We start from the raw sequence: 27973 nt of genomic DNA, 5'->3' as shown, positions 1-27973 counted from the left end.
AATCAGTTTTCAAGTGCATAGAGACAGATAACTAAAGTAAAGCCCATACAAGCAAAAAATACAGGTTTAATTGCACTTTATTTTTCAAGAAGTGAAATGCAAATTCCTCAGGTTGTCTATCTGTAACAGGAAACTAGAAGTGGGATTTGTTAGTATTAGCAATGACCTCTACTAGGACACTGCCACAGATGGGTGGGTCCAGAGGCCACATCAGGGTACCTACACTCAGACCGGCACAAGGAAGGGGACCCCCAGAAAAATCTGAGTCTCACACATTGTCACATTCAGCACTGAGTAACTATCCAGTGCTTTTGACTTCTGGCATAGCTCCCCTGGAAACCCCAGTGAAATTTATCCTGCAAGACAAGCATTTGCATGGCAGCAGACTGGCTATTTCACAGGCTTTGGTCTCTTCCAGAATTTGAGCTGCATTTGGCAATTTGCCACACTGAGTGTGCAACGCAGGGGCAGGGACCTGCCACACTGCTACACTCCAGAACAGGAATGCCCAGCATTCTTTTTTTTTTTTCCTCCCAAGAAACTGCATTTAGGACACAGATCAAATTCAGTTCAGGGATGATAAGAGGCAGCTGTAGAAACTAAACTGTAGTAGAATTATTTGAAGTACTTCCATTTTATTAAGTGAAGGGGGGGTTTATTTGTTTTAAAGATACAAAGACCTGCTCATAGTTTTAAGCTGCATTAGAGCCGGTGAGTGTAGAAGTAAAAGTGCTATGAGAAACCCAACGTGTTTGCCAGCTGTCTATCCTCACTGCTTTCCCCTCCTGGTCCACTTAGTCTGAAAAGTTATTCCCCGAACCCTTGGCCCAGGTGAGGCTGGGTTATAGCTTATGTCCCACCATCACTAAGTTTTAACTTGTGCTATGATCATCACCCTTTAAACAGCAGCAGAAAAAAGGCACAGGAGATGGGCTTGGCTGCCTACAGTAACTCTCTGGACAAGCAGCACATTACACATCTATTGCTGCTTTCACTGCCAGTGAAACAAACCAGCAAAAAAGAAAAATTTCACCTCTGGATACAGAGAGATGAGCTGGCTGCACAAATGAATTATTTTTGAGGCCTCTGTGAGCCTTGGGCTCCTCCATAAAACACAGCTGGGAAGTTGGTTCCTTACAACAGCAATTACTAGATGCTACATCTGTGCTTGAAGCATCAGTCTAACAGCCCTGACTTTCAGTACTGCTAACAGCTCCCCCTGCCTAACAGGCTGTGGGTCAGTGAGCACCATGTGCGCCGCAGCTCTAGATGTACAACAGTGCTGACGTGAACTGCCTCAGCCCCTGGGGTTTCCCCAAGCTGCCTGTGCAGAGCTGGTGGCTCACAGGAAAACAGCTGCCTGGGGTTTCTCAGCCGAATCTCCCACTGCACATTGCTCATACATGGTGACGAGATGGTGTAGAGTCCCTGTGAGCCACCCTGGGGTCTAAGAGAAACATTCCAAAGAGATCTTCACTGAGGAAGAAGACAAGATTTTAGCCTGGTCTTTTGTTTGTTTGTTTTGTTTTTGTTTTTTTTTTTAAAGTAGTTTCCTACTGCAGGGTCCTGCCAGACTTGTCCTTCTGAAGCACTTTACAAAGTTCATGTTTGCATAAACTTTCAGATTAATGAAACAGTTCACAGAAGTAGGATACAAATGTGCAGTAAGACTGGTTGGTTCCTTCAGCTCGTCCCAATCTCTGTGCACATTTGTCAGGTCAGAGCGATGGGTCCCATCAGTCTGCAGTACAAGAGCCTGGGAAGTCCCTGGTTGTTCACAACTGTCCCACATATGCAGCTCGTTAAGTGCTAAGCACACAGGAAGAGGCCATGCCCAGAGGAGAGGGCTCATAGGCTCACCAGCTGGCTCTTCATCCCAGCCAGTCCAGATCATCATCATCATCATCACCAAAGAGTGGAGCTGGAGGGGGACGTCCCTTCATGCTCTGGAAATCAAACCAGAAGGAAACTTGTCAGTCTTAACAGCTTCCCAGTATTTAGTAATTGCTACACAGTTCTGGCTCTGAAATCTCCACCAGCTTTAAGGAGATGCTATCAAGAAATCTCATTACTGAAGTTTTTGTATTTCTCATGCGATGTCTTAATATTCCAGGAGAGATGCTTACCAGCTAAAAGGGATAGGACAGGGGCAAGACACTAAAACCCTTCAATTAACCTGGCAAGTCTCACTTACTTCATGCCAGGAGGAGTTTGTCATCACTATCTCATCCCAGGCAACTCCTCCAAGCTCAACAATAAACAACCCAGATACTCTTGATTTATACAGAGAACATACAGGAAGCTCTGAGCTCAGCTAGCAGGAGCCACTCTGTCCCCCATTGCCATGGGAAGGATTTCACAGACAAGCTAGAGGTTAATGCCTGAAGCAGTTTAGTAGGAGTGGAAAGATACAAATACATACCACTTCCTCCTCATCCTCCTCCTCAGAGGGAACTTGAGGCTTCAGTGGTTTACAAGATGCCTTTGCTGTTTCAAAGAAGTTGTCATCCTCAAAGAGGCTAGAAGAAGATAAAGAATTAACAGTTTGCTTGCAGATTATGGGGATCTTGGTTTTACAAGTTCTATTAAAGAATGATGGAAAAGTTTTGTCGCAGAGGCAAGCTTTTAGGGCATGTCCTATTCACCAGTGCAGAATGATATTGGGACCTGGCAGCCACCAATATCAGATCCTAGAGAAACTGCATGCTCCCCTCCACGCTCAGCTGGGAACCATTCACTAGGGATAATGGCACCACTGCCTCCACTCAGACATGAGCCTGTTCTGCAACTGCTCTCCCAGCAGAGCATGCCCTGGACAGCCTGGTCTCTGCCAGCACCTGCCTTGTGCCATGCAGTGCTAGCATCGTGACGGTGCTTCACTTGACCACGTGCGCTGCCCTGCAGTAGTAGTGCAGCTGTACCAGCCTCTCTGTGTGCTGCCATACCAGACCTGAGCTGATCAGCAGGCAAGTGGGACTGTGGCTACCTCAGGAGTCACATCTTACCTGGAATCTTTTTGCCTTGGGCTGGAGCCCAGTTTTTGCTGTCCTGGGGTTTCTCTCATGATAGCTGAGCTCAGCTCTGCTGTGTTGGATACTGAAGCAGGCTCCTCACAGCTAGCTCCACCTAATGGGTCTGTGCAGTTCCCTCCCTCACCATTTAAGGGAGGGGGCTCTAAACCTCCCACAGGCTCCTCTGCCTTCTGCTCTGCAGCTGGCTTTTCTGGAAGCACTGCCACATCCGCTTCTCTTGGCTTGGCTTCTAGAGCAGAAGGTTCTGCAACTTCAGCCTGCAAAGATATTCTGGAGGGACTGTGTTCAGTCTCAGCTTCCCTGATGGGACTGCTCTCCTGCCTTTGCTCGGCTGGGACAAAGTTCTCATCCACCTCAGGAACAGTCTGTCCTGCAAGCACAGCCCCCTTATCAGGATCCAGAGAGGATTCAGCAGTGGAAGAGAGATGCTCCCCCTGGACCTTCTCCTCTTCTGACATCCCACTGCTCTGTGTTGCCTGCTCCTCCTCAGGAGCTCTGGGCCTGGCAGACAGAGGAGCAGACTCGCCTTCCTGGTCAGACACCATGGAGCCTGTGGCTGCTTCACCAGGGTCAGCTGGGAATGCAACACACTGTGCTGGGCTATGCTGCACAGGCTCTTCGTGGTCAGTCTTTACTCCAGGTGATCCCTCCTGTCTTGCTGCTCCTGTTCTAGATTCCTCCTTTTTACTGTCGTGATCTAGTTTCTCCTGCTGCCTGTTGAGTAGCTGCAGTGTTACAGTCTAAAAAATTGAGTAGAGAGAATGTAGGTTATACCCTAAACATAAACCATCACAGATCCCTGTATCTTCTTCTACTACTGGGCTGCTTTACCACCCACAACAAATTTCTGCTTCACAGTTATTTCAGACTCACAACATAAATTTGTGTTTTTAGCCCAAGACTCATTCTCTCACAGCGATCACCTTGTATCTCTTATCACTGTTGTACCTTAATAGTGTTCATGACAACACCCAGAACTGTCCTGCCACTGTATGTCTCTTCCAGCTCAAATTCACCCCGAAGAGATTGAAACACACCATTCATTATCTTCTTTACCTGGAAAAGAAGATGACAGGAAACAAAGATAGGTTCATTAACATGTGAAGCACTGGACTCAACATCAGATACTTCTCCAGGTGAAGGAACAATAAATCCAAACTAACACACGTGGTTTTCAAAGAACCCACTTTTCAAATCAGAAGTTCCCATAATGAAGCAGAATACATCATGACATCTTAATTCAGAACCACTGTATATACACTAAACCCATCCCTCCAAAACTGAGGCAGGCTGTACACACCTAAGGCAGACTGACACTTATTTCTTATTATTCTTTCAATTTTTAAATTTAAACCTCAGATCTAAAGCAGGCAGCAGGAAGATCACATCCTTTCTTCCTCTATAGACCCTGCTACTAGAAACACAGTGCTTCTGCAGAGAAAATAATGTTTTCCTTCTTATCTCTGCTCAAAGAGAAATAATTCAAGGTAAACAGATTTGCTTAGTAAGGAGAAATATTGGATAGTCAAACTCACTTCTTCTGTGAAGTCTGCAGATGAAGATCTGTCCTGATCCTTCTCCAGGTCTCTGATGCGTTTTTCATAGCGACCCTTCAGCACCACAATATCAGACTGCAAGGCTGAATACTGCCGAAGGAAAACTGAAAGTTAGAACAGCTTCACAGACACCACCACCTTGCAATGAACAGGTTCTCTGTAAACTGTTTTTTAGCGACAGGTAAATTGCTGAGTGGAGTTTTAAGCAGGGCTTTGATCAAGAGTTGCAAAAGACTTGGCTGAAGGTCACAGCACCAAAATAAAGATATCCAACCAAGCCAAAACCTTGGAGATCCACAATCATGTCATTAGCTCTTCAAGTTCAAGTAACATGAAGAACAGGCATAGCATTACCGAGATCCAAGTGAAATGAGGGCTGGGTCTCATCATTGGACCCGTTCAGGTTTGCTGGAAGCAATGTAAAGTTATTCCCTCCCTCTCATATTCTGGACCTCATGTTGTTATTCTGGACATAGGTAGCCTGAGTCTAGCGATTATTGCACTCCAGTTCATATTCAGCTGCTGTGTTATTCCCTTTACCTTCTCTTTGATAGGCTCTAGTTGCTCCAAACGTTGCTGAAACTCAGACAATTTTTGCTCCTCTGCTTTTTTCAAGTGTTTTAGAGTCGCAAGCTGAAAGACAAGAACTAGAGCCCATCAGCTTACAGCCCCTTTCAGTGTCACCCACTTCAAAACAGTTTCTGCTCAAAACCAATCACTCAGTGCAGATAAGCAGAAGAGATTGTAGCTGTTGCTTTAGTCCAAGACTGACATCGTCTTGGCTCTCCCTCATTCAGAACTGCAGCAGTAAATTCACTAGCCCACCAGCCCAACAGATGCAAGTAGAGACACATCCTGCAGACAAGACCAAATTCCATAACAGTCAAGAAATTAAAACGTCAAGCAACAATGAGGAGAGGACCATTGGTTACAGTTACTGGTTATTTGGTATTTCAGCAATAAAGAACAGCCCATTACCTTCTCTTCCAGCTGGGACACCTGCTGCTGCAGGGAATCTCTCTGCTCACACACCTCCTGGTATTGTCTAACATGCTGCTCCTTAGCCGAGGCCAGCGTACGTTCACATCTGGCTTCCCACTGGGATTCCAGCTCTGCCTGGATGAGTGATAGCTGCCCATCATGTAAGAGAGATCATTAGGAACACACACACCCAATCTCTATTTGCACAACAAGACAACAAGTGGCTGAAAGCTTGGGGCTGGATAACATCTCCTGCCCTAGGCTGGAATACCTACATGCAGATGGCAGCCCTGCAGCTCTCACCAGCTCCTGCCGACACCTCTCAGAGTTCAATTCCGGCCACAATCCCTCAGGCTGGCCTGAAGGTCTGGCTCAGACTTCAGATCTCTTGGAGTATTTCTAAGCAGTCTTTCCATCATCATCAGTCCTGTATTCTTCTCTCTACTATGAACTTAATTTTGCACCTCTCCTTTCCTCAGTTTGATACTCTTTAACACAGTCTAAATCTGATGCTGCACGCCAGCCTACATCAACACTGCACCAAAACTCTACAGCCATGTCAGCAGCCTGTAATTTCAGTCAGAGAATGACTGGGACCTAGCAGCCTTCCTGCCTACTCAAATCACGCACTTCCTTAGAGAGACATCAGTGTAAATCCCAAAGTTAAAAGCAGGGCCAACAAACACCAGCAAAGATATTTTAGAAAGACAACAAAGTGAACCCTGTGTTAAAGTTAACCCCTAAAATCAAGCAAATAATGTTTTCATTCTTCTACCACCTGTGCATTTTCACAACTATTTCCTACCTGTAGGTTCCTACAAGCCTTCCAGACACTTATTGGAGAAGCTCCCATGACTCCTCACCTGCTCTGCTGCTGCCTGGTCAGTTGAAATCCGTGCCTTTTTCAGCAACTGTCGAAGCTTGTCCAGTTCCTGCTGATATGATCTGCGTATTTCTTCCATCTCTTCCTCTGCTTGAGCTCTCTCTGAGACGGATTTCTTCTTCCTCTCTGCAAGATTCTGCAATACAGAATAGGACACAGAATGGGCCAGACTGCACCAAAGTAGCTTCTCCTCCTCAGGCAGAAAGAGCTTCTTTGAGCAGGGAATCTTATCACTTTAAAATCAAGCTGAGATTATTTTAGACGTAGGAGGGTTAACATATTACTGGCCGAGATATTAAAAAAAAATAAAAAAAAAAATCACATAAGCACAAAGGATCCACCAGCACAGGGATCCCTGCCTGCGGATGAGTCAAGATTTACCTAACTTGCATGTTTACGAGCAAGAATGTTGGGTTAAATTTCAGCAAACTGAAACCCTGCATCTCTCCATAATGCTGGCACTGGACATACCCTTTCAAGAGTCTCTTTTTCCACTTTTAGGTCTGTTAGCTCTTCTTCCAATGCTGTAATCTTCAGGTCCAGCTGTTTGCGGCTCTGCTTCTCAGCTTTGAATCTAGTCTGAGTGTCCTCAGAGGCTTCTTGGAGCTCTGCAAAAATACACTTTACTGTGGGTTTTAGTGCTACATGTATTTCAGGTTAGTGCATTTGGGGGCTGATGGGAAGGAGCAGTGTCTCTTGCACAATGAAGTAAACAACACAGCTTGCACCTGCACTGGGGATTAGACTTTATCAAGAGCTTCTTCTGTGAAATGGCAATGTTTATACCTCAGCTTTTATCTTAACTTTTCAACCACTGGAACATTTCTGGTTCCTCTTCAAGATGTTAGACAGTAATGCCAAGAGATTGCTTCTACAAAAGGCATCCCTGTGACAGGACGATTTTGTTCATTGATTTGGCCCACTCTCCTTTCAGTAATAACAAGGATGCACATACCCTTCAGACATTTCAGTGCATCAATATCCTTCTTTGATACCCTTGTGACTGATCCTGGGGAAAGCAGGAATAGATACCACAGAAGAAAGGAAAAACCTGTGACTTATAAAAGAGGAAAAAGAATGACATAAAGGAGCTCACATGGAACAGGCACAAGAAGTCTTACCTGCTAACTGTGCTTGCAGTTTGTTGAGCTGCGTCTCATGTCGCTCTGCCTCCTGCAAGGCAGCAGACAGCTGTTTCCGCAGGTCCATTTCCTTCTTCTCATGGGCAGTCAGCTCCAGCTGCAGCTGGGAAACCTGTGCTGTGGCAGCTGCTAACTCCTCTGCAACTTTGGCCTGTATCACAAAATGGAGCAGGGAAAAGGGAGGAAAAAGAAAAAAAAAGAAAAAAAAAAAGGGGATACGTGAGTGTGAGGAGGTGCCAGAACTGATCTCAGAGGAAGAGCTGATAAGGTACTGGAGACCTTATCGGGGAAGTGCTGGGATCCAGCACCTCACAGTCATCTCCAAACTGAAGAGGTAATGTTAACTTTTTTGCCACATTACTGTGAGTTTTTTGGCTGTAACCTGTCCAGACTGACTAGGAAGTTGCACAAGGCCACCAACAACCTCATCACATCAGTTCAACTCAGTGAGTTTTCCTGAAAAGCTTAAACATGTTTAAGACTAGTACCAGTGCCTGGTGGCACTGCTCAGAGTTTTCAAGCTATGACAACATCTATTCAAGTAAAAGCCTGGTCTCCAACATCTAATTATCTTCAATAAGCTTACAAATCATTGAAAAGCCACACAAAACATACACTTGTTCCAGCCATAAAAACACCTTCCCTCCAGAGCACACAGCACATAGTCACCTTGAGGTGCCCGCACCGGCAAGGCTGTCATTTCGGAGCATAGTTCTCACAGTAACTTGTTGACCTGTTCAGATTTAGTATTGCTCAAAGTCAGTGACTCATGTAAAACCAGGTACTAATACAGCTTGTCAGACAACTTGTGAACAGTATGTTAGGCGAGGCTCAAGGCATCAAGACAAAGACGCAAAGTCATGTTCCCAATCTTGCACGACACACAAAATTCAGAGGATGCTCTGCAAAGACAGAACTACACCTGTCAGAAAACCTCACTTGCTGCAGGGAATACATAAATAGCTTCTATATCTATGCCTACATTCAGATTCCCAACAGGCTTCCATGTTCTTGTAACTGCTAAGTTCAGGAGAACTGGAGTTTCTCTCTGCTTTATCCCCATAAGAGAACTAAAGTGTTTCTCTTCAGACTAGGACCACCACCTTCTGGCAAAGAAGAGCTGTGAGCAAAGTTGTTCCAACTATGGTAAGGATGAATATGCGTTGACCTTGAGGGCTAGCATACTACCATTAATTTTAAAGAGGAGGCAGCATTTCAACAGAGACTGGCTAAAACCAGATCCGCTTTCCTCTTATGTTCCCATAAATGTCTCACTGCAGTTCAAGATACTAACTCCTAGCATGCTAAAACCAAACCAAAACCCCATGGCATATCGAAAGGTTATTTTAACACTTGCCTTTGTCTTTATTGGCAAATAAAGAAAAATAAAAAGGAAATCCTATGCCAGGAACTGTTACGAGACTTAAGTTTCTGCAGTGAATGCTTCATATCTCTACTAGCTCAGCTCCAGCCTCCAGCTTTCAGGTACCAAGAATCTTATGTGATCTGTGCCTGCTCTGACAATTACATGATCATGTCCTATTTCTCCCACGGGGGAGGTGAAATGGGCAGCAATGTGACAAAGTTCTTTGAAAGGGCTCCCCAAGAAAGAGGGGAGCAGTGGATACACTGCTAGTTAAAGCCCTTTTCCAAGTTGAAGATCCATGCTAATTCAAGATCTGAGGCATTTCTTTTAATGCCAATTAGCTTCTAACTAGTTCAAGAGGAAGCTGGGCTGGCACTACCTAGGGCACTATTATCTATCACCTACACAGTCAGCAGACACACTGCCTCACCTGGTCCCAGCCCCGATCCACTGGCAGCATGTGCTAGGAAGAGAAAGCAGTGACAGGAAACAGGAAGAGTTAAGAACACAGTTTGAAAGGCAGAGGCATTAATCATCATCAGAAAAGCAAAATGCTTCATTACAGCAGCCTAAGGCATGCCAGAGAAACCTTTAAATTATTCCAAGAACTGTAAAACCTTAGACAGAAAAAGCTAGTGAAGCCTGGCTTAAAAAGAAAGAAGCTAAAGGTACATTACACGGCCTTACAGGTACATTATACATCACAGATGTAGAAGCAGTCCTATGAGTGACTACCATTTCACTGCACTGGAGAGCGTGGGCTATTACTTATCATTACGGTACATGAAGCCTTCGTCTAAAGCTGTGATGTGCTTTACCAGGGTCAAAGATCTATAACCCAAAAGCAGCATGCTACTAATACCTCTTCTCAGTGATCCTGGGTACAGATGCCTGGCTTGTATCACAAAATAAATGGTGAGTCCCTATTTTTAAGTAAAGAATATATAAAACAGCTTAAAATTCTCTGCCCTGATTCTGTCTGTCCATAGTGATCTCAGTGATTGCAGTCACAGAGCAAGCTAGGTTAGATAAAAGGAAGTGGAAGGAATACCAGCCTTCATATTTACAGTCAATACTTCACAAAACTAGGGGAAATCTTCTCCCAGTGCCAGTCATGGCCTGAAGTCTATTCATGTAATAGTGTTATCCCCTAGGCAGCGACTGCTTTATCAAGTGGAGTCCTATTGAAGATGAGGCCCAAAAGAATCCTGAGGATCATATCTTGTACTTCCAAAAGATGCTTCCTCCCCAAGTTACTTATCACACAAGCTGGATGTTGTGCTCACTGACAGAAAGGGATTTTATTTATTATTTCAATCTGACTTATTCCTGCTCTCACACTCCCTACATATTACAGTTACACAATCTGGGCTTTCAGTGGAAAAATACAGTCCTCCTTTACTGTCTGCTCACACCAGCATACAATTATCAGGCATATATTGCTCTATTCTTTAGCATACTTCTAGCATACTTTGGAAAGCTGCAGTTTCTGTCATTGTTAGGTGCACCAAGTTATGGTTCTCATGCAGAGCAAGCATTTGTCATCTCACATTTGAACTGGAGAGATACACAACTCAGCAGGGGAGCATGGTGCAAGACTGAACTTGGTGTAATTTAAGAAGCCAGTGCTTGAGAAAGCATACAAGACACCATGCAATTAGACCTCAAAGCTAGCCTACCTGGGCTAGGCTGTCTTAAGTGGACAATAGAGGATATGGAGCCATGCATAAGTGCATTTAACTGGTTTAAAAGCTATTTCCCAATAGCCCCTTTCACAAAAGGGCAATATATTATTGGTAGAAACAAACAGCTTTTGATTAGTATTAATAAAGAAGTGCAAAAGTGCAATGAAGAAACTCTAGTAGGAAATAATTTTTTTTTATAGCTACATTCACTCTATGTCAGTTAAACAGAAGGAATAAAACTTTTCTGAAACTGCCAGTGCAACTAAATAAACAGAGTACATTTTCAGTGCCACAAAGCCCTGTGATACACACAATTTCTCAACATGTTGGCCATACACCTACAAAGTTAACAATAAATCAGATACTTTCGTGCAAGATAAGAATATTAAAGCTATGACAGCATAAAGATCTACGTTTATATCCCCTGTGCTGCTTTTGTCATGAAAGCCACGAAAATACTCATTTTTTTTCTCAAAACAGCTTTTAAAACATAAGTTTAGAACTACAGTTGTCTTGTAAGAGAACTGACTTAAGCCTTGACTAACAAGGCTTCAGCATATTTTAGTGCAACAACAAGTCCCTTTCCTGGCTGCAGCCAGAGGTCTATGGCTCTGCTCACTGTCACCATTACCTTCTCCTGTTCTGCATGCAACACTCTTGCCTGTGTGTTTTCATTTGTTGTTTGCAGTGAATGGTTCCTCTGCTCCATTAGCAAGTTACTTTGTTCGACGTATCTGTGAACAGGGGAGACTGCATGAGCATTTACATAAATACATGACTTGGAGCAAAAGGCTCAGAGAGAAAAGGTGACATTTCAGAGCAGTTTTCTTCATGACAAGTCCCAGACAATTTTGCGTGATATCCTGAACTAAGAAGAGCCTGATCTCAAAAGGGTGGAATGGGTGTGCTGGGCACAGCAGAGATTATACCACTTTGGATAAGTGCTTTACCTCTCTGCAACAAGTCTAATGTTCCTATCACACAGTCATGGATTTTGATAACCTGATATGCACTGACCTTTGCAATTTCCTTAACAAGTTATTCCCCTTCTTAAACTGAATAGAACACAAACCCAACAGTGGAACTAGGGATACTGCATCCCCTACAATTTCCTCCACCTTACTAAAAAGCTAGCAAAAGTAAAGTAACTCCAAGAAGCAGAGTAAGTGTGCTCAAAGAAGATAACATGAGGTTTTTTTCCCCTTTTACACATTCACATTTACTGTAAACCACAGTTTTGGAGATATGCCCTGCAGAGAGAGAGGGGGGGAAACCACACTTTAATGCCTTAATAAAAAAAAAAAAATTAAATATCAGAACATGTCTCTACCCTAAAGAACACCCCTCTCCTAGTTATGCCTAACCAAGTGTAAGCTAGAAAGTCTTTGCAAATGCAGAGAGGCTGTACCCTCCCCACTCCTTACCTCTGATTCCGCTCAATCAACTCACTGATCTTCTCATTCTGCTCTTCAATCCGACTGCTCTTCTCAAATATCTCTTGCTTCAGTCTCTCATTCTCCTAAAGCATAGCCCAAGCATGAATATTCACCTTACTCAGACTTCCCTGCAGCAGTACCTAACCCTTTGTTTTGTACAGATGCAGTATGGTGGTGAGACTTATCACCTTCTGTGGTAACATCACAGGAAGGCGCCATGCTACACTTAGCAAGAATCCTGGCATGGTACAGTGGTTGCCAAACCACATTCTAGAGAATATTGTGTCTGGTTGACTTTTTCACCCACAAAACCCAAGACTGTAAGGCTGCTGTTTAGAAAAACTACAAAGCCTAAGACTAAGTAGTGAAAAACGGAAGGCTGTGGTTCTTGCAGCATGGTACTTCAGCTGTGAAACTCCGTTCTGCAGGATGCTGTGGGTTAAGTCCATAACGGTTTAAGAGGCTGAATTTCTCTCACATGAGCCTTTTGCCAAGGCCTATTAAATACCAATATATCAGCTCTGGCTCAGAAAGTACCCAGACCACAAACTGTTGAGAACAGCTTTTTTTGGGGGCAGAGGGGTAGAAATCATTGTATACAGAACACACGGGTGGATGGACATTTGGGTCAAGCCAGTACAACTTTCCACATTAGGAGTAACATAGTGGGCTCCAGTTCCTCATGGAAGTAGTCAAAACAGGCTGGCCATGCTCACCTGGATTATACGTTGGATATTGCTCATGATCATGGAAGCTTCCATAGTAACAGAGGAGATACCAGGCAGCAGTGAGCCGTTACCAGTGTTTTGTTTCTTCAACTCCTCCACCTGCAGGGATAAGCCATTCTTAAGCCAGATGAAATGAATTTATGCGTGTAGGTAAGAGACATCTGCAAAGATCCATTTCAGTGTTCCATTTGATCAGCTGTAGGGTATACACTACTGTATCAACTGTGACACCTCCTGAAGGGCAATGAATCTCTTCAAACACTGCATCATATGATATTTAAGACAATAAGACACAGCACCTTCCCCCAAGCCTAGGCTTAGCTTTTTCATAGTAGCTGAACTGCCACCACTTCAAGGTTTGATCATATTGGAATTTTCACTAAGTTAGTACATCACTTACAACCTTAAGGCAGGCATTTAAATAGAGCCAACTCCCGAGACATTTGGAGACCAAATAGCAGTAACTTTGTTAACAAGCCCGCCTATGCCATACATTACCTTGGCAGCCAGATGATCCATTTTATCTACTACTTTGCTAACGGCCATTCGGATTTCAGTGTTATGCTGCCGAGCTTCTGTCATCAAAAAGGAAGTAACATCCCCGGGTGCTTGAATGGAAAGGAGAGAGATGTATAGTCACAAGGGGAAAATGCCTGCAATACAGACATATCAAAAGCAATGCTCAGCAGTTTGAAGCCTGACAGATAGGACAGCCACTCTTCCCAGAAATAAAATGGACATGGTATTTGGAAAAATAATGACACAGGTATTTTCCAAATAACATGAGTAGGCAGGTTTATGACTACAGGAAATTCTTGAGCTGTGTGACAGCACTTAGATCAACAAGAGCAAAGCTCCCAGACGCACTAGAACAGTAGTACACAAAGAGGTACAATCAAACAATAGGAACGAAGGATGGCTTCTGAAACTTTGAACTGAAAAAAACGTGCCCCAAGGAAAGTTCAGCTATACTCAAGTCTTCACCAACAGGGATTACCTAAACGGTTGGTTAAATGCCTTCAGTCCTTCTTAGGTTGCACCCTTTTCTGGGCTATGTCCTCTCACTTAGTAAAGGCCTCTACATGTACACTTAAATTCTTTCCCTGGCTGGCAGGATAACTATTTACTATTACAGTTATATTTATAACTGGAAGCATCATCTACAAAATACCTTTAGTAATACACAGCCTTGGGATTACACCTAGAAATTCCATCCCCTTTCACACTGCACAAAGTTCCTTAATGTAAGAAAAAGATGGATATTTATTGGGAAATGTTTGCCCCCATTTGGTATTAAAAATAAGAATTTGTGAAACAGCACAGCAGTACAGACAGGATGAATATGTACGTGTATGCTACCATTGCTACCTAAATCATTATAAACAGTTTACTGCAGGTATTGCAGCCTTCTGTAAAGCATGTACTTTTTTAAACGTACCTTGGTAAGGTGTGGGATACATCTGTCCTACAGGCTGGAGTTGAGAAGCAGATGCAGCAGTTTGGGGGTAAGCAAATGCCATTCCTGGATATGCCTTGCAGAGCAAGTTCAATAGATTAGAATATGTTTTGATATTTCCCCCCTTCCTCACACTTAAGCAGTTTTCATGTTTCTTAAGCCCCAGAGCAAGGATGACATTTGGAAAGAGAAAGACAGAATTAAGGAGCTGGAAGTCAAATCACACAACAGTCATAGTAAAGGGAAAACAACAGTCACTCTTCTTTCAAGGCTTAGACATGTGTTCAAGTTACCACAGCTTAATAAGTTACCTTCTTCACTGAAGTTTAAGCAAAAGTATGTTTGTGAGAGGCAAAGATCAGCATGTGAACAGCTCACTGAAGTTATGCTAACTTGAACACAAGGCTATTCCTAGGAAGGGCTCAAAGTGCAACACAACTTGATTGCAACTTTACTGCTCAGTGCTCATCAGAAGGAGCTAAATGGACTGAAGAATGCATTAAATGCTATGAGTACCTCACTCCTACCAGTTTACTCTCTCAGGCAAGGAAAAAAGAAAAAATTACAATAGAACTTGGGCCAAGTTTCTAGAAGAATTCAGGACGTCAGGGTCAAATTTTCAAAAGGATACACCCAAATCACTGTCAGATTAAAACTTCACTTTAATGACTAGTTTCTATTTCAACAAACAGAAAAGCCTATTTTTAAAATCTTATTACTTGCCACACCTCCCTCATTTTCAACACAAGGAAAATGCAAAGCCAAAGCAATGCAATACCACACCAGTTTTGGAGGGGGGGGTGGTGGTGGTGTTGTGGTTGTTTTTGTTTTGTTGCAGTGTTTTGTTTTCATATTGTTTTTATTCATTATCAAATGTTTTCTTCCTCTGCCTGGACCCTTTAAAAATAAACTGCGCGTCTATGCGACATAGGCCACTGATTTCCAAAAGTTCCAGAAAACAGCTTAAGTGAAAATAACTACAGAAAGCAGACAGTAAAAAACTTGGTTTTAGACTTCATAGAATTGTTTGTACAATAGCTTTGTCTTCCCTATCTGACGTGGAAAACACATTGTGTGTTAAGCCCCCAAAGCTTCCTTGTTAGCAAGCAGATTGCATCACTTTACAGCAGCAGCAGCACAAGCCTTTTAAAAGGATTATTCTTTTGCTGGATGAAAAACCATGACCCAAAACCACATTAAGTGTGCACGTGAGCTCTCACAGAAAAACAGACCATGCCCAAGAAAAATTTCAAATAAAATGCTTGTTTTCACCAGCTCTACAAATACTTAAAAGTTTTTATTTTATCCACTACAAAAGAAGATATTAAAGAAAGTCTGGTTAATTCTTAGTTCAACTTTAAGAAGCCATCAGCAAACAGAAAATTAGCCCTTTTTGATTAAATTCGAAGAGGCATGTGATGGAAACCTGAGAATGCCACAGAAGAGTCACAGGAAACAGCCTGGGATTCTCATCCTTACATGCTGCTATGAAGTCCTTGCTCCCAGCAACAGAGAAGATGGTAACACTTAGGAGAAAGGACAGAAGTGCCAATATTGTCCTTGATTTCGTTTTGGTACCTGAAAACCCTGTGCTCCTCCAGGCAGAGCTGAATGGGGCTGGATCGTTGCAGGTATTAAAGCAGCAGAAGATACCGGGGGTGTAGAACCAGATGCTTGAGGTACTGAAAAGGAAGAAAAAAATTCAGCATGCCGTAAAGTAGCTAGAAATAATTTCACTCACCCAGTGTGGAATGGCCAAAAAAAAAAAAAAATCACTAAATAGACAAAAATTTAACACAAGCCTGTCTGCAGCCTTGTGAAAATTAAATCCGGTCAAGCAAGTGATAAAAGGTCAAGAAAAAAGTAATCTTTCACAGAAATTCCACTTCTAGCTACATTTAGACAACCTCTTTTCATTCAAACAAAGGTAGCTCTGAGGTTTACTGACACAAGATATTACTCAGACTGACTCTAAAGACTGCTCAGCTGACCAGCAGCTGACATTACTATTCCATCATGAGAAGACAAGTCGAGCCTGCTCCAGAGCTGCCAGCCCTTTGATGCCCTTTGCTTTTATTTCCATCATTTTCAAACAAAAAAAATTTGTTGACTGGGAAAGGATTTGTAACAGTCCCATTTACAAATCACATGTCCTCTTAGAAATCTCAGTGACACCCCAGCACACACAGTGACAGAGCGGCTCATGCACCGTGGCTACTCTTCCTCAAACAGTCATGTGTGCATAAGATCACAATGAAGACATACTCCAAGGACTTAGTCTACCTATGGAGCTTCGGATTAGCAAGCCTTATTAGAAGCTATCTATCAGTTCCCATTTCAGTTCCTGAAAGGAATCCTCTATTCATACAACCCTTGTACTTGAAGCCTGCAAATAAACGAAACTTCTCTATACCAATCCCAGGCTCACCAGCATATTACCTTGTGTTGACACTGTGGGCAGTACTGCATGAGCTGGCTGCGATGGTCTCACTGAAGATGAAGCCACTGGTTGTGCTGTCCCTCTCAGTGTATTTGGATCCTAAAAACATTTCTGCATATTACAAGGAATGCTAAAGAATGAGCAAACAGTTTGAACCCAAGATCACTCGAGACTAGGTGTTATCCAGTTAACCCAATTGAACTAGATAGGAACAGTGGAATCATTAAACCCTTTTGCCACAGAAACAGAGTACGCTTTCCCTGTACAAAATGAGAGCTATTGCTACAGACTCCACTTTAAGGAATTCACACTGTAAAAAAAAAAAATCAAAAAAAGATTACATTTATGTGATTGGTGATGTACCTCTATTTCCGAGTCACTGGAGTCAAGTTGACTACCTGCTGTCCCGGCAAGGAAAGGCAGCATGGGCTGTCCCATTTTAGCCATCCGAGAAATTAGCTTTGCCTTTGCTACATCTGGGTTCTAAAAGAAATGTTTGCAGTTACTCTTCCTTCATCGCTCTGCCCAGGCTTTTCAGACATTACAGAGACATCTGTCAGGATTACACCCTTCTAAATCACTGACTTAACAATTCTGGTTATTTCAATTTTTCAATGACTGTGTGAAAAACTGATTTTCAAGCATACAACATAACACTGTGGATTTGTTAATCTGGCTTGCTTTATATACTCTCCTTCTGGGATGACACTGTCATTACATAGAAAATCTATCCCTGCACAAAACACAGCAACAAGAAAATGTGTTCAAGAAGCTGCTTAGCAGCTTTTTCTATCCTGAGGCACATGCAAAAAGTCTTCTTCTCATGTAGCTATATAAACTTATAATGAATGTCCCAATTACTCTGTTATCCATTCTAAATTTGTCCATTTATCCAAGAAGACAACTAATCTTATGAGTATCCACAAGGTCAAGGTAACTTTGCACTTAAGAGTAGGAACTGGGACTGAGGTTCCTCATGTTCTGCTAATACCTTCAAAACCAAGGCCCTAATCTGCCGTTAGTAAGGTGAACATTTGAGAGCATCTTATTTGCATGAGGTTCACTTTATCTTCAGCAACACTGAATGGAGAGGTGAAACCAACCAAGCTTCCCTACTTAAAGCTTCAAATTAGTTAGGAAAAAGCAACAACACTTACTGCTAGCTGTTCACTGATGGAGTTTGACTTGGCCCGAACAGCTGGCTCCCTGAAAAGCCAAACAGGTGTGTATTGATATTGGAGATTAACAAAAATGAAATTCAGGATCCAATATTCTGCATTTCTAAATATTGTCAAATACGCCTCCCCCTAGGAAAACCCTTTTCTTATATTGTGAGCATTTCTTTTACCTTACTTTTGGAAGATTCTTCGCAACACTATCTGTAGATTTCAGAACATCATTATGGGCAAGTTCCATGGCTGATTACAGAAAGTTGATTTTGTTGATCGCTGTAATGACCACATTCTGGTACAAACAATTTTAACCAAGTCCAGTAACAAACTACTTATGGCAACAAAAAGAGCACTTAAACTTGAACTCCCTAAAAAGGATAACTAACCCATTTAGTTAATTTAAGAAACAAAATGACAATGTAAAATTTGCAATTAAACCCATCAGCCATAACCTAAGACCAACTTATGACTATACTGCCACCTGAGATGAGAAAGCTGTTGTAGCAGTACTCATACAGCTTAATCATGTTAGATCTTAGTAACGCTGCAGAGGAATGACTTTTCATCTGTGCCCATTCAAATTTCTTTAAATCTGAAAGTCAGCATTCAAGCAGAAAATTTCCTGCAAGTCTTGTTCACAAGCATTCCCCTGCCACACCGATGGCACTAAGCTGGCACACAGAGGATCCACATTTGCCAAATGATGTGTTAATGCAACACTGTGATGGATGTTTATGAGCATTGCCATCTTTTAATACAGCAAGTTGTTATAACCATGCTGCTTCTTACCCAGGCTTTGGAGGTATCGTAGATGGAGGCAATAAACCAGTGTCTGCAGAGAAGCCATCTGAATTTGGTACTGGGGAAGGTGCAGGAGAATCCCTTGAACTAACGCTTTGTCCATCCGAACCAGAGCATTCCTTTACCAACTTTACCTTAAAAAGCACATAACAAAAAAGATGGTTTTCCGGGTTCCCAAAAAAGTTTTCAGCAACTTGTTTTTGATTGACTCCTCATGCACTTCAAGTAAAAGCATACAACTGATTCAGAACTGAAGAAGCTGAGTCTTTACATCCTGTCATTCCTCACTGACTATTTTGTTTTCCTAAGTGACTCACAAATAAGACAATGAAAAGATCCCAAGACAGAATAGACATGTCTTAGTAAACAGCCTAGAGGGATTTTCTGGGTTTAGGGTTTTGTTTTGGTTTTTTTTTTTTTTAAATTAAAGATACGTATCGTCCTGAGGTATTTGGTTTATAACAGTTTCTGAGCTGTAGTTCTCATGCCAACAGCAGGTTTTCACCTTGCAGACAGACGCTGCCACCCAACAGCCACAAAGCAGATGTAAAATAAACGTTTGGCAGAAGACACTCACCCGCCTAACTTCCACCTCAAAAACTAAAGTAGAGTCTGGAGGGACACGGCCAGCCACTCCCTGAGCCCCATAGGCCCATGCCGGAGGAATGATGAGATACCTTCGCCCTCCTTTCTTCATCCCCATCATTCCTTCTTCCCAGCCCTTTGGTTTTCAGAGACACAATAGAAGAGAAAGTAAACAGTTTGATCAGTGACATTACAGTTTCTTTTAATTACACTGATTAAGACAGCTTCAGGCACCAGTTACAGAAGATTCCAAAACACATATAGAGAGATTCTTGTAATACCCTATTTATTTTCAGTCTGCAGCACATTCATCTTACAACAAATCTTAATGGCCAGTTATAAATTGCAACATTAACTTAAGAATAAAGATGCAGCTCCCAACATGTTCATAATGAAACCAAACAGACAGAGCAATCTCTACCATGAAGGCTGGAGGCTTCCAGGTCTCCATATGGTTCCAGAAACCTGGTTCAAGTTTTAAATATCTAACTTAAGGAGCTATCACAGATCACAGTGATATCCTGGAGAAAAGAACTGCATGCTGTGCTGTGTGCACAAATTCTGTAGTTGCGGGTGGCTTGGAGGGCACACAATGGTGACCTTTCTCAGCCTTCTGGGAAAGAACAGGACTCCACGTCACTGAGAGATCTCTTCCGAATTCTATGGTTAGATTTACAACGACCCACAGAAAACAGTTGTAGCGAAGGAGATTTAGAAGTCAGAGAAATGCAAACTGTCAAATGGATGCCAGCATTTAACAGGATGACTACTATACCCAGACAACATTAATAAGAAGATACATGTTAAAACAAATAAAGTAGAAAAATACTGCATCTTCAACAAAGGACAATTTGTAACAGATCATATATGAATTACTCGCATAATGGAAGTAACTTGAACAAAAGCATCTCTGACTCACAGCCTGATTTTATGCAATAACATAAGGGAGTATCACACCACCTGGACTGAAAAATTATTCCATGGCCAAAACCCTCACAATTTGACTTAGAGGGTAAAACCACTCTAGGCAGTAGTATTATATTTTACTAGACCATCCTAAAACTTGTCAGTTGTCTTCACCCTCCCATGCCCTTCTCCCAGGTGTTGTATCAGAGCTGTCTGATGGTCTGCTTCTGAGGCATGAGTGGGGAGGAATCTGAAGTTCTTCTGAAATTGAAATCCTCCTTTAGAAATAAAGTTCCCTGAGAACAAGTTAATGGATTAAGTGACTTCCAGAAAAACAAAGACAACCCCCCCGCCAGCTCTTGAAAACAGGAAGCTTCTTTTTTACTGAACAGGACAACTTCTTTCTAACACTGCCACTGAAAAGGAGACTGGGCTATATTGTGCAAATTAAGAAGAAAATAAAGTTTGAGTGAGTCGCTGTTACAGAGTGTTTCCTATCAAATGAACCATGAAACAGAAATAGCATATATGAATCCTGAACAAGATCTTCAGTAATTCAAAGCTCTAAGACTTCAATTATTATAATGAAAGTGCCAGAAGTTCTACCTTAATGACCTTTCCAGATCCCAGCTTGAGCCGTAACAGCTTGTCTTTGTTAACATTTGAGTCAAACACCTAGAGAGTTGAAGAACAAAAACATAAAATACATGGATTTCCTAATTGTTTCAAGATTCTGAACGCTGCTTTACACATTCCATAAACTCCTACAATCTCTTATGTGCTATTTCCCATTCTGCTACTTCCAAAACTAATTATCAACAAACGTAAGCCAGAGCATCTCTACAGCTTCTAGTCCATTGCACAGCACAATTTCTTAAAGTGAATGACAGCTGGAGACTCAGACTTTAAAACTGCTTTGAGCTTGATGGTCAGGACAGGATCGGGCCAGGTAAAACACTATGCAACAGGCTTATATCAAGCAGCAAACAACTGTCTAGAAGTTTTGTACATTAAACTAAGACATATGCAGCTGAACAACTCTTTCAGGAGATTAGAAGTAAGCTCTGCTATGTACCATTGGTACATAGAGAGAAGCATGCCAGACAGATCAAGACAAACAAAAAATCCCCTAAAAATGAAAAACAGAAAGCCCTTTTTCATAGCAGAAAGATTCAACTGCAGATGGATGCAAATGCAAAACCCTTTGCCATGATTTTCGCTAATAATAAAACCAGCAGAAGTATTTTAAAGGCATTGAAACATGAAAGAATTTCTTTTGCTCATTAGCAAACTGGATTGGATACAGATGTAGAGGATTGCTGTAAAAGCAATCTCATTCTTTTAATATTGATATGTGCTTTGTGTCAGACAAGGCCCTTCTTATCACTTCCTCAAGCTGTTTGCAAAGGAACATGCTAGCTTCACTGTCCCTTCTCACCATTTGCATTAATATTTATGTGTGAGAGTGCCTATGAAAATTAAAAGCATTTCAGTTGCCTCCTCCTGAACAGTAACGGAATCCCTTATTGTTCTATAGGTAACACACATGACCTCACTTATGGTGCCATAAGCGACTGAAAAAATACCTTTAACATCAGTGCCAGTACTATGCTAGGTGCGGCAAGCTCCTTCCAGGGACTGTCACACTCACTTAGTAACAGGAGGTTGCAGAAATGTCTTTACCTGTCCAAGCCCATTGTTCTGGAACAGCCAACCTGTATAGGCAATCTCCAGAGAGTCTCCTCCTTCTACTCCTTGCCCTTCTCCAAGAAGGAGATCCTGGTAGAGGACTGAATCAAGCACTGGGGAGCTGTTGCATTTGGCAATGCATACCTGCAGAAGGAAAGCCTGTCAATGTCTCTGGCCATTAAAACAGAGTGGCAAGTTCCACTAAAACTCATTACAGATCTGATGCATTTCTTACTGTACTGATCAAGCCCTGCTTATAGATGCACTTACGAGGCATTCCATGTTTCCTTGTACTGAATTTTGCTGAGTAAATACCCTCTGCTCTACAGAACCATTGGTCTTACAGTACTTGAGAATCTTGATCAAAAATCCCGCCAGAAGTAACAGGCTCCCTGCCTCAGAGGCCTGTATCTAATGAACAAGACTCAGGCTCATCACAGATCTGCCTCAATCACAGTCAGGCAGACACTCAAAGCTGAACTTCAGTGAAAAAGTATGACTGACTTAGCACCTTTCAGCACTAAGGTGCTCTCAGAGATACATCTTGATTTGGCTGTTGTTTTAAACAAGCCAGCAAGTCACACCTTGCACAGAGTAAGTAGTTACCTGTTTACTGAAATCCATTGCTGCCTTTTCTGACTCAAACATGATGGACCAGTTTTGTCTCTGATCATCATAGAACGTACTGTAATTGTTGGGTTGAACCTGTGGGAAAGGAAATCAGTCCCGTGTTATACATGAAAAGATGCATTCAACTACATTAAAAAAAAATCCACATCCAAAAGAAGCTTAAAATCAGAGCTACTGAAATTAAGCAGAGGCAAAGGAAGAATCCTGCTGTATTACTACCCAAGGTCAGAATGCACAAATTAGCTTTTATTTATGTGCTCATTATCATGGAAGAATTACTATAACTCAAATACTTGAGCAAATATTAAGTTCTTCATAGATGCTGCAGCTTTCACAAGCTTCTTTGAAGCTAGGTTCTATAATACATACTGAGATTTTTAAGTGTAAGTAATCTTCTTTTCATAAGTATTAATTATATTTACACTTCCAGAATCAACTGGAGAAGTCATCCCTTCCTCACTTCTAAAAATCCATGTCACCAGAAGCTGAATACACAACCCATCGATCTTTCAAAATGTGCTAATAAAACTAAAAAGCAAGCTAGCATCCTGGTCAGAAATTTGGACTGAAATTCTACTATTTCAGAGTAAAATTTCTGTCTGTCAAACCAAGAAATTTTATATCACCTGATGACAAGCTAAAAAATGAACACACCAGTTTTCTGTAAAACTGGCAGAAAACAGAACTTCCTGAGAGATCCTGTTTTAGGACTTACAATGCTCCAAATTGTTCTTATCAGCAGGAAAGTGTTGAGTGTCAAATTTCTGAGAGAAAACATTTCCTTGCTATCATTTCCTTCTGCTTGCTCAGTTCTAGTCTCTCACTATCTTAACTAGAAATTATTAGCAAAAGAAATTTTGTTTTGTTTCTATCCATTGTAGGACTGCAAAACTCAAAACATCTCCTCTGCGATCTAGAGGTAATAACATACCTCCTACAGTGTAAAAACTTGCATTGTGAAATCTACTGATGAAGTGCTCTGCAAAAGGCAGATGCAAGTCTTGTGCAATACACAGGAGGAGGAGGAGCAGAACAGCGCTCCCAAGGCACTGTGGCACTTCTTGCTGTGTCAGTCAGTTGTTTGATCTCAAAGGCTATAAACTAAGGCTTAAGAAAGCATTTCAGAGTCAACTTCTGTTTGCTGTAAACAATACAGATCACTGAATGCTTTTCTAATCCAGAGTCTTACTGTGAGTATGAAGCCTGGATGGATCCTTGCAGTCGCGATCTGTTGCTGCTGACTGATGTAAAGGAGGATTCTGTACTGGATTCCACAAGGAATTGGGTAGGGAAAAAGAACAAAAAGCACAAACTCGTAACGTCTTAAATTCTAATGTGTTTTGTCAAATTCTGAGCCTAAGGCTACAGTATTTGTCAAATACACCTTGCAGCAGCATTTTTCATAGCAAAAATACTTCACACAATTTTGTAGCACCTATTAAAAACCCTTGAAAATATGCAAGCTTTATTTAGCTACAGGAATCAAGCAATTCAAACTAATTAGTTTGCAATAAGCAAGATGCTTTAACTAATTCCACATTTTTTTTCAGCTACTGTGTGAAAAGATGGTGCACTAACCCTTCGATACATAAGACTCACAACACATAACATACAGGCATAAAACAATGTAACAGACTGAGTAATAATAAGTTGGAGGGAGCCTTCCATGTACTAAACAATGCAGATATAACATTAAATTGATGTATTTGGCTGTACTAGACACAATCCACTAAGGGAAAGTGCTTTCTTTTATGCACCTGCACTCAACACAGCTGGGTGGTGAATGGGGAGCAATCTGCTAACTGTTCCCAGCTGTGCAGGTTTCGATATTACAAAGGCAGCCTGAGAAAGGCTGCATTAGCTTCCTTCGGCAAGTCCTGTCCTTCCCAGCTCCCCCACAAATGCCACACCTGAACACTTCTCAGATCTGTGACTCAGCAATTAGTTTACCAAACTACTGTTTTTTTTGTTCTTCTCAAAGCAGAAGCAACTTAGTGAGACAACATGAATTAGGAATTGAACATTAGGAAACACCATAAACACCAAAATCAAGGACAGATCAGAGCATTCAAAGTATCTTTTAAACACACCAATTTACTGGGCACCTTGGTGCCATGTTCTTAGAGGAGTACTTGGGAAGGAGAGATATTTTTGGTACCAAAATAACAAAACTTAAGCAAAGCATCTCTGTACTGTTGGACAGACTTTTGCTATATATTGATTTCCACATGCACAGATTTGTGATCCAGTTGTCAAAAACATTCTGAATAAACATCAAAATCACTTCCAGAAACATTAGAAAAGGTGCAGTGCCTGAAACATTGCAAAATATTTCAGGCACAAGTTGTAAGAGATCTTACAAACTTGTGGATTGCAGAAAAGAAAGATGTCACCAAGATAAATGGCTGAAGGTGTAACAATCAGTGGAACGAAGACCTCCAACATCAAAAGCAAAGACATTTTGGTGAGCTCTGAGAAAAAGAAGTGAAGTGTTTCTCACCTCTTTAGTAGCATGGTTCCCCACTACAGCTGCTCCATACTTGCCTTGCTTCAAGTACTGCCCATTTGTACTGGAAGACAAGTTAGATATTCAGCTGTAGAACTGTCCCTGCCTCAGACTTCCCTCTACTGCTGCTGAGGTTTTCTTCTTTAGAGTTCAGGTCCCTCTCCTCATGACTAAAATGTTAGGCAGCCTTTCTTAGCTTAAAGACATTGCAACTGCATTGCTTGCCCACAGATTACAGGAGCATACATTACTGAGTTTGAGTTGAAAACTGTTCTTTTCACAGATCCAGGGCAAATGAGTTTTTACATGATGGCACTGTCAAATGGACAGAGAATTTTACTGCTGTCACTCTATGCTCATGCCTCAGTTCTCCACAAGGGAATGTATGAGACATAAGCATCCAACAGAGCTGCCTGGAAACTGTGCAAGTGTCAGGCCAGCACCCCAGGATGCAGTTGCCTGTAACAGCCAAATCCAGAACTTGCTATTTATTTGACAACTGTGTAACCCAGAACTGCAGCACAGTAACTGAAACTTTTTTTGAGCAGAAACTTGCATTGACTTGTAGCATTTCTACCATGCAGACACATGTCTACAAGCAATGGTCTCTTTCTACTAATCCAACATCTTCCCTTTATGATTAGGTCTTAAGCTCCCAGAGACACAGACTCTAACAGGTAATGCAGGAAACCACTGCTGCACTTACTATCGATAAGCATGAACCGCAGTGGCCATGAACACTGATGGTGCTCCTGAAGCTGCTGGGGCCACAGGAGCCTTCTGGGCTGCCTGACCTGCCAAAGAATAAAAAGCAGGAATAAAAAGCACTGACTATCTGTCAGTGATAGCAGAACTGCCACATTCGCTGGCCAGTGCCAATGCCACAACGTAGTCCTTCCCCGAAGGAAAAATAACTCTAGAAGAAGATGAAAAACAAAGAGTGATGTTCTAAAGTCACCAAAGGCCACTAGAATAACCAGATGTAGGAGGGTACTAGAGGATAATATAATTCAAGAAAACCAAGTGAATTATTTGCACTGCTGTTCTTCACAAAGCCCATCATTCTCCCAGCAAGACACATGCTGCTACGTTTTTTTCCCCACGCTCAATCCCAGTTACTTACCAGCTGCTGTTTGACCCTTCTTAGGCTGCTTTGGTGCAGTGTACTGGAAGAATTCGTTTCCATGGCTTGAGACTGTTTGATCCAGACCAAAGAGAGAGGCCAATCTGGCACTAGAAAGAGAAAGAAGCTATTTTACCTTATTTAACATGGGCTTTATAGATAATGAACACCACTAATTACAAGTTATATCAAATATGAAGTGTCTACCATCTCTTTAGAAATAAAGGGATGCACGTTAAGCAGCTCTATACTAATTAGCCATTTGATTTTGAATAAGCAGAACTTTTAGATGAAGAGGCTAGGGTAAGTGGTACCATTGTGTTTCACTTCCTCAAAAGCTGTTCCTATAAAGAACAAACAAGGACTGAAACTACACCAGAGAAGAAGTTACTTTAAAGGAATGACAAGGACTACCCTCATATGAAATAGGTGATTGTTACAATACTGAAAAAAAACACCTATGTGATGACAGAGAAACCACCATTTAGCACTAGAATTTTTTTTCTTGAAATGTCCAGGAAACGCATTCTTCCAGTAAGTTTTAAATGGCAGATGGTCTCCCATCTAAGGGCAGAAGGTTTAATGCTGCAGGCAAGTAGGTTATTCCTACACGATACGTTATGTGCAGTTTTTCTGCTTGAAGCCCATTTAAGCTCACCCTACTCCTGGTATCATGGGGCAAGTGAATAATTCAAACTACGAAGCAGAATGCACAAAGGACACCACCACTGTCAGTGGACCTGCAGCATTTCACATGAGATGCTTAAAAAAACCCAAACATATTTGCTAAAAAGAGAGAGGATTAGTTTACAAGACTTGTTAAACAGAAGCTCCTTGAAGAGGGTGAGGAGCGAGCACAGCTGAAGTTACAACTGCTAAGGAATCTTCAAGTGGCAACAAGTTACACAACGTAAGAAAAACTGAATGCGCTACACACTAAAACGGTACCAACAAAAGTTAAGAACTGCTGAACGCACTTGAAGTCGCCATCCCTGTCTAAGCACCCCCAACCCGGCTTTTTCAGGACCTCCCGCTCACACCCTTATTTAAGTGAAAACCCCGATTTATCTCGCCGGTCCCCTCCATCACAAGCCCCGAGCGGCTGCTCCCGCTCCTTCTGGAAGGGCTCACGGAGAAAACCCAGCCCGGGTCTGCAGGCAGGCGGGCGGGCTCAGGCCCTGGAGCTCCCCCAGCCCCCCCAGGCTGCCACAGGCCTGCCCGCCTCCCGCCCCGCCGGCATACTGAGGGGCCCGCACCGACAACCAGCCCCTTCCCGGGGGCGCTGGACTCCCCCTCTGCCCCCACCGTAAGCGGCACAGACCCGGGCCTAAATCCAGTCACGGGAGGACAGCTCCCCGCAGGCCGCGGGCCCGCCCGCCGCTCACCGGGCCGGGCAACAGCGAGGCCCAGCCCCGGGCTGCGGAGGGCGGGCGGCAGCGCCGCCCGCGCGGGACCCGACCCTCACCGCAAAGGGGTTTCACCGCGGCCGCTGCCCCACAGCCCGCACGGGCCGCCGTCCCCTCACGGCGGCGGGGAAGGGACGGGAAGGGTGGCCCGGCTGCGCCCCGCCGGCCGCTCACCCGCTGGCAGGGGACAGGAAGTCCGCGTCGTCCTCCTCCGCCGCCGCCGCCCCGAACATGGTCGCGGACCCGCCGCGGTCCCGCGATGTCGTAAACGCGTTGCCCGGCAGCGGAGCGCTTTCCGGCCGCGGCGGGACGGGACCGGCGCGGGGAGGGGAAAGGGGAGGAGGAAGGAGGAAAGAGGACCGGAAGCCGTGCGGGGGCGGGACTTAGCAGGCGCGTCGGAGGGCGGGGCTTATCGGGCGGGGAGGGGCGGGGCTTAATGGGTAGGGGGCG

The 27973-nt window shown here is 42.9% G+C and overlaps 1 protein-coding gene across 4 annotated transcripts; it reads right to left on the bottom strand.

Annotated features, from left to right (window-relative positions):
* Positions 1-59: 59 nt before the first annotated feature.
* On the bottom strand, positions 60-27875 carry FKBP15 (FKBP prolyl isomerase family member 15). 4 transcript variants are annotated; one of them, XM_069771671.1, is made up of 30 exons: positions 27698-27875; positions 26118-26227; positions 25701-25788; positions 24989-25058; positions 23678-23752; positions 22465-22563; positions 21853-22002; positions 20776-20844; positions 19256-19399; positions 18667-18812; positions 17863-17911; positions 17069-17188; positions 16705-16804; positions 15844-15947; positions 14248-14341; positions 13308-13417; positions 12798-12908; positions 12070-12164; positions 11277-11379; positions 9391-9423; positions 7574-7745; positions 6924-7060; positions 6433-6588; positions 5567-5719; positions 5129-5221; positions 4568-4678; positions 3981-4088; positions 3006-3772; positions 2423-2519; positions 60-1946 (listed from the first exon to the last, which is right to left on the bottom strand). In XM_069771671.1, exons 1-30 carry the CDS (start codon positions 27754-27756, stop codon positions 1872-1874), a joined length of 3798 nt encoding a protein of 1265 aa, XP_069627772.1. In that variant the 5' UTR covers positions 27757-27875; the 3' UTR covers positions 60-1871. The 4 variants fall into 4 exon arrangements, with proteins under 4 accessions (XP_069627772.1, XP_069627774.1, XP_069627773.1 ...); XM_069771673.1 differs by lacking the exon at positions 27698-27875 and adding an exon at positions 27583-27678; XM_069771672.1 differs by lacking the exon at positions 9391-9423.
* Positions 27876-27973: the final 98 nt, after the last annotated feature.

Source organism: Haliaeetus albicilla, chromosome 26 (assembly GCF_947461875.1).
Source record: "Haliaeetus albicilla chromosome 26, bHalAlb1.1, whole genome shotgun sequence".
Classification (NCBI taxonomy): domain Eukaryota; kingdom Metazoa; phylum Chordata; class Aves; order Accipitriformes; family Accipitridae; genus Haliaeetus; species Haliaeetus albicilla.
The sequence above is the reverse complement of the archived record's forward strand: the minus strand, read 5'-3'. Positions and strand labels throughout refer to the sequence as shown.

Excerpts from the sequence above, each read along its gene's own strand:
- FKBP15 (XM_069771671.1), bottom strand. The coding sequence starts at position 27,756 with ATGTTCGGGGCGGCGGCGGCGGAGGAGGACGACGCGGACTTCCTGTCC. Across the intron at positions 17,189-17,862 it reads CCATCAGTGAACAGCTAGCA|AACCCAGATGTAGCAAAGGC; the intron begins GTAAGTGTTGTT and ends CATTTCTTTTAG. Across the intron at positions 12,909-13,307 it reads TGGATCATCTGGCTGCCAAG|GTGGAGGAGTTGAAGAAACA; the intron begins GTAATGTATGGC and ends TTATCCCTGCAG.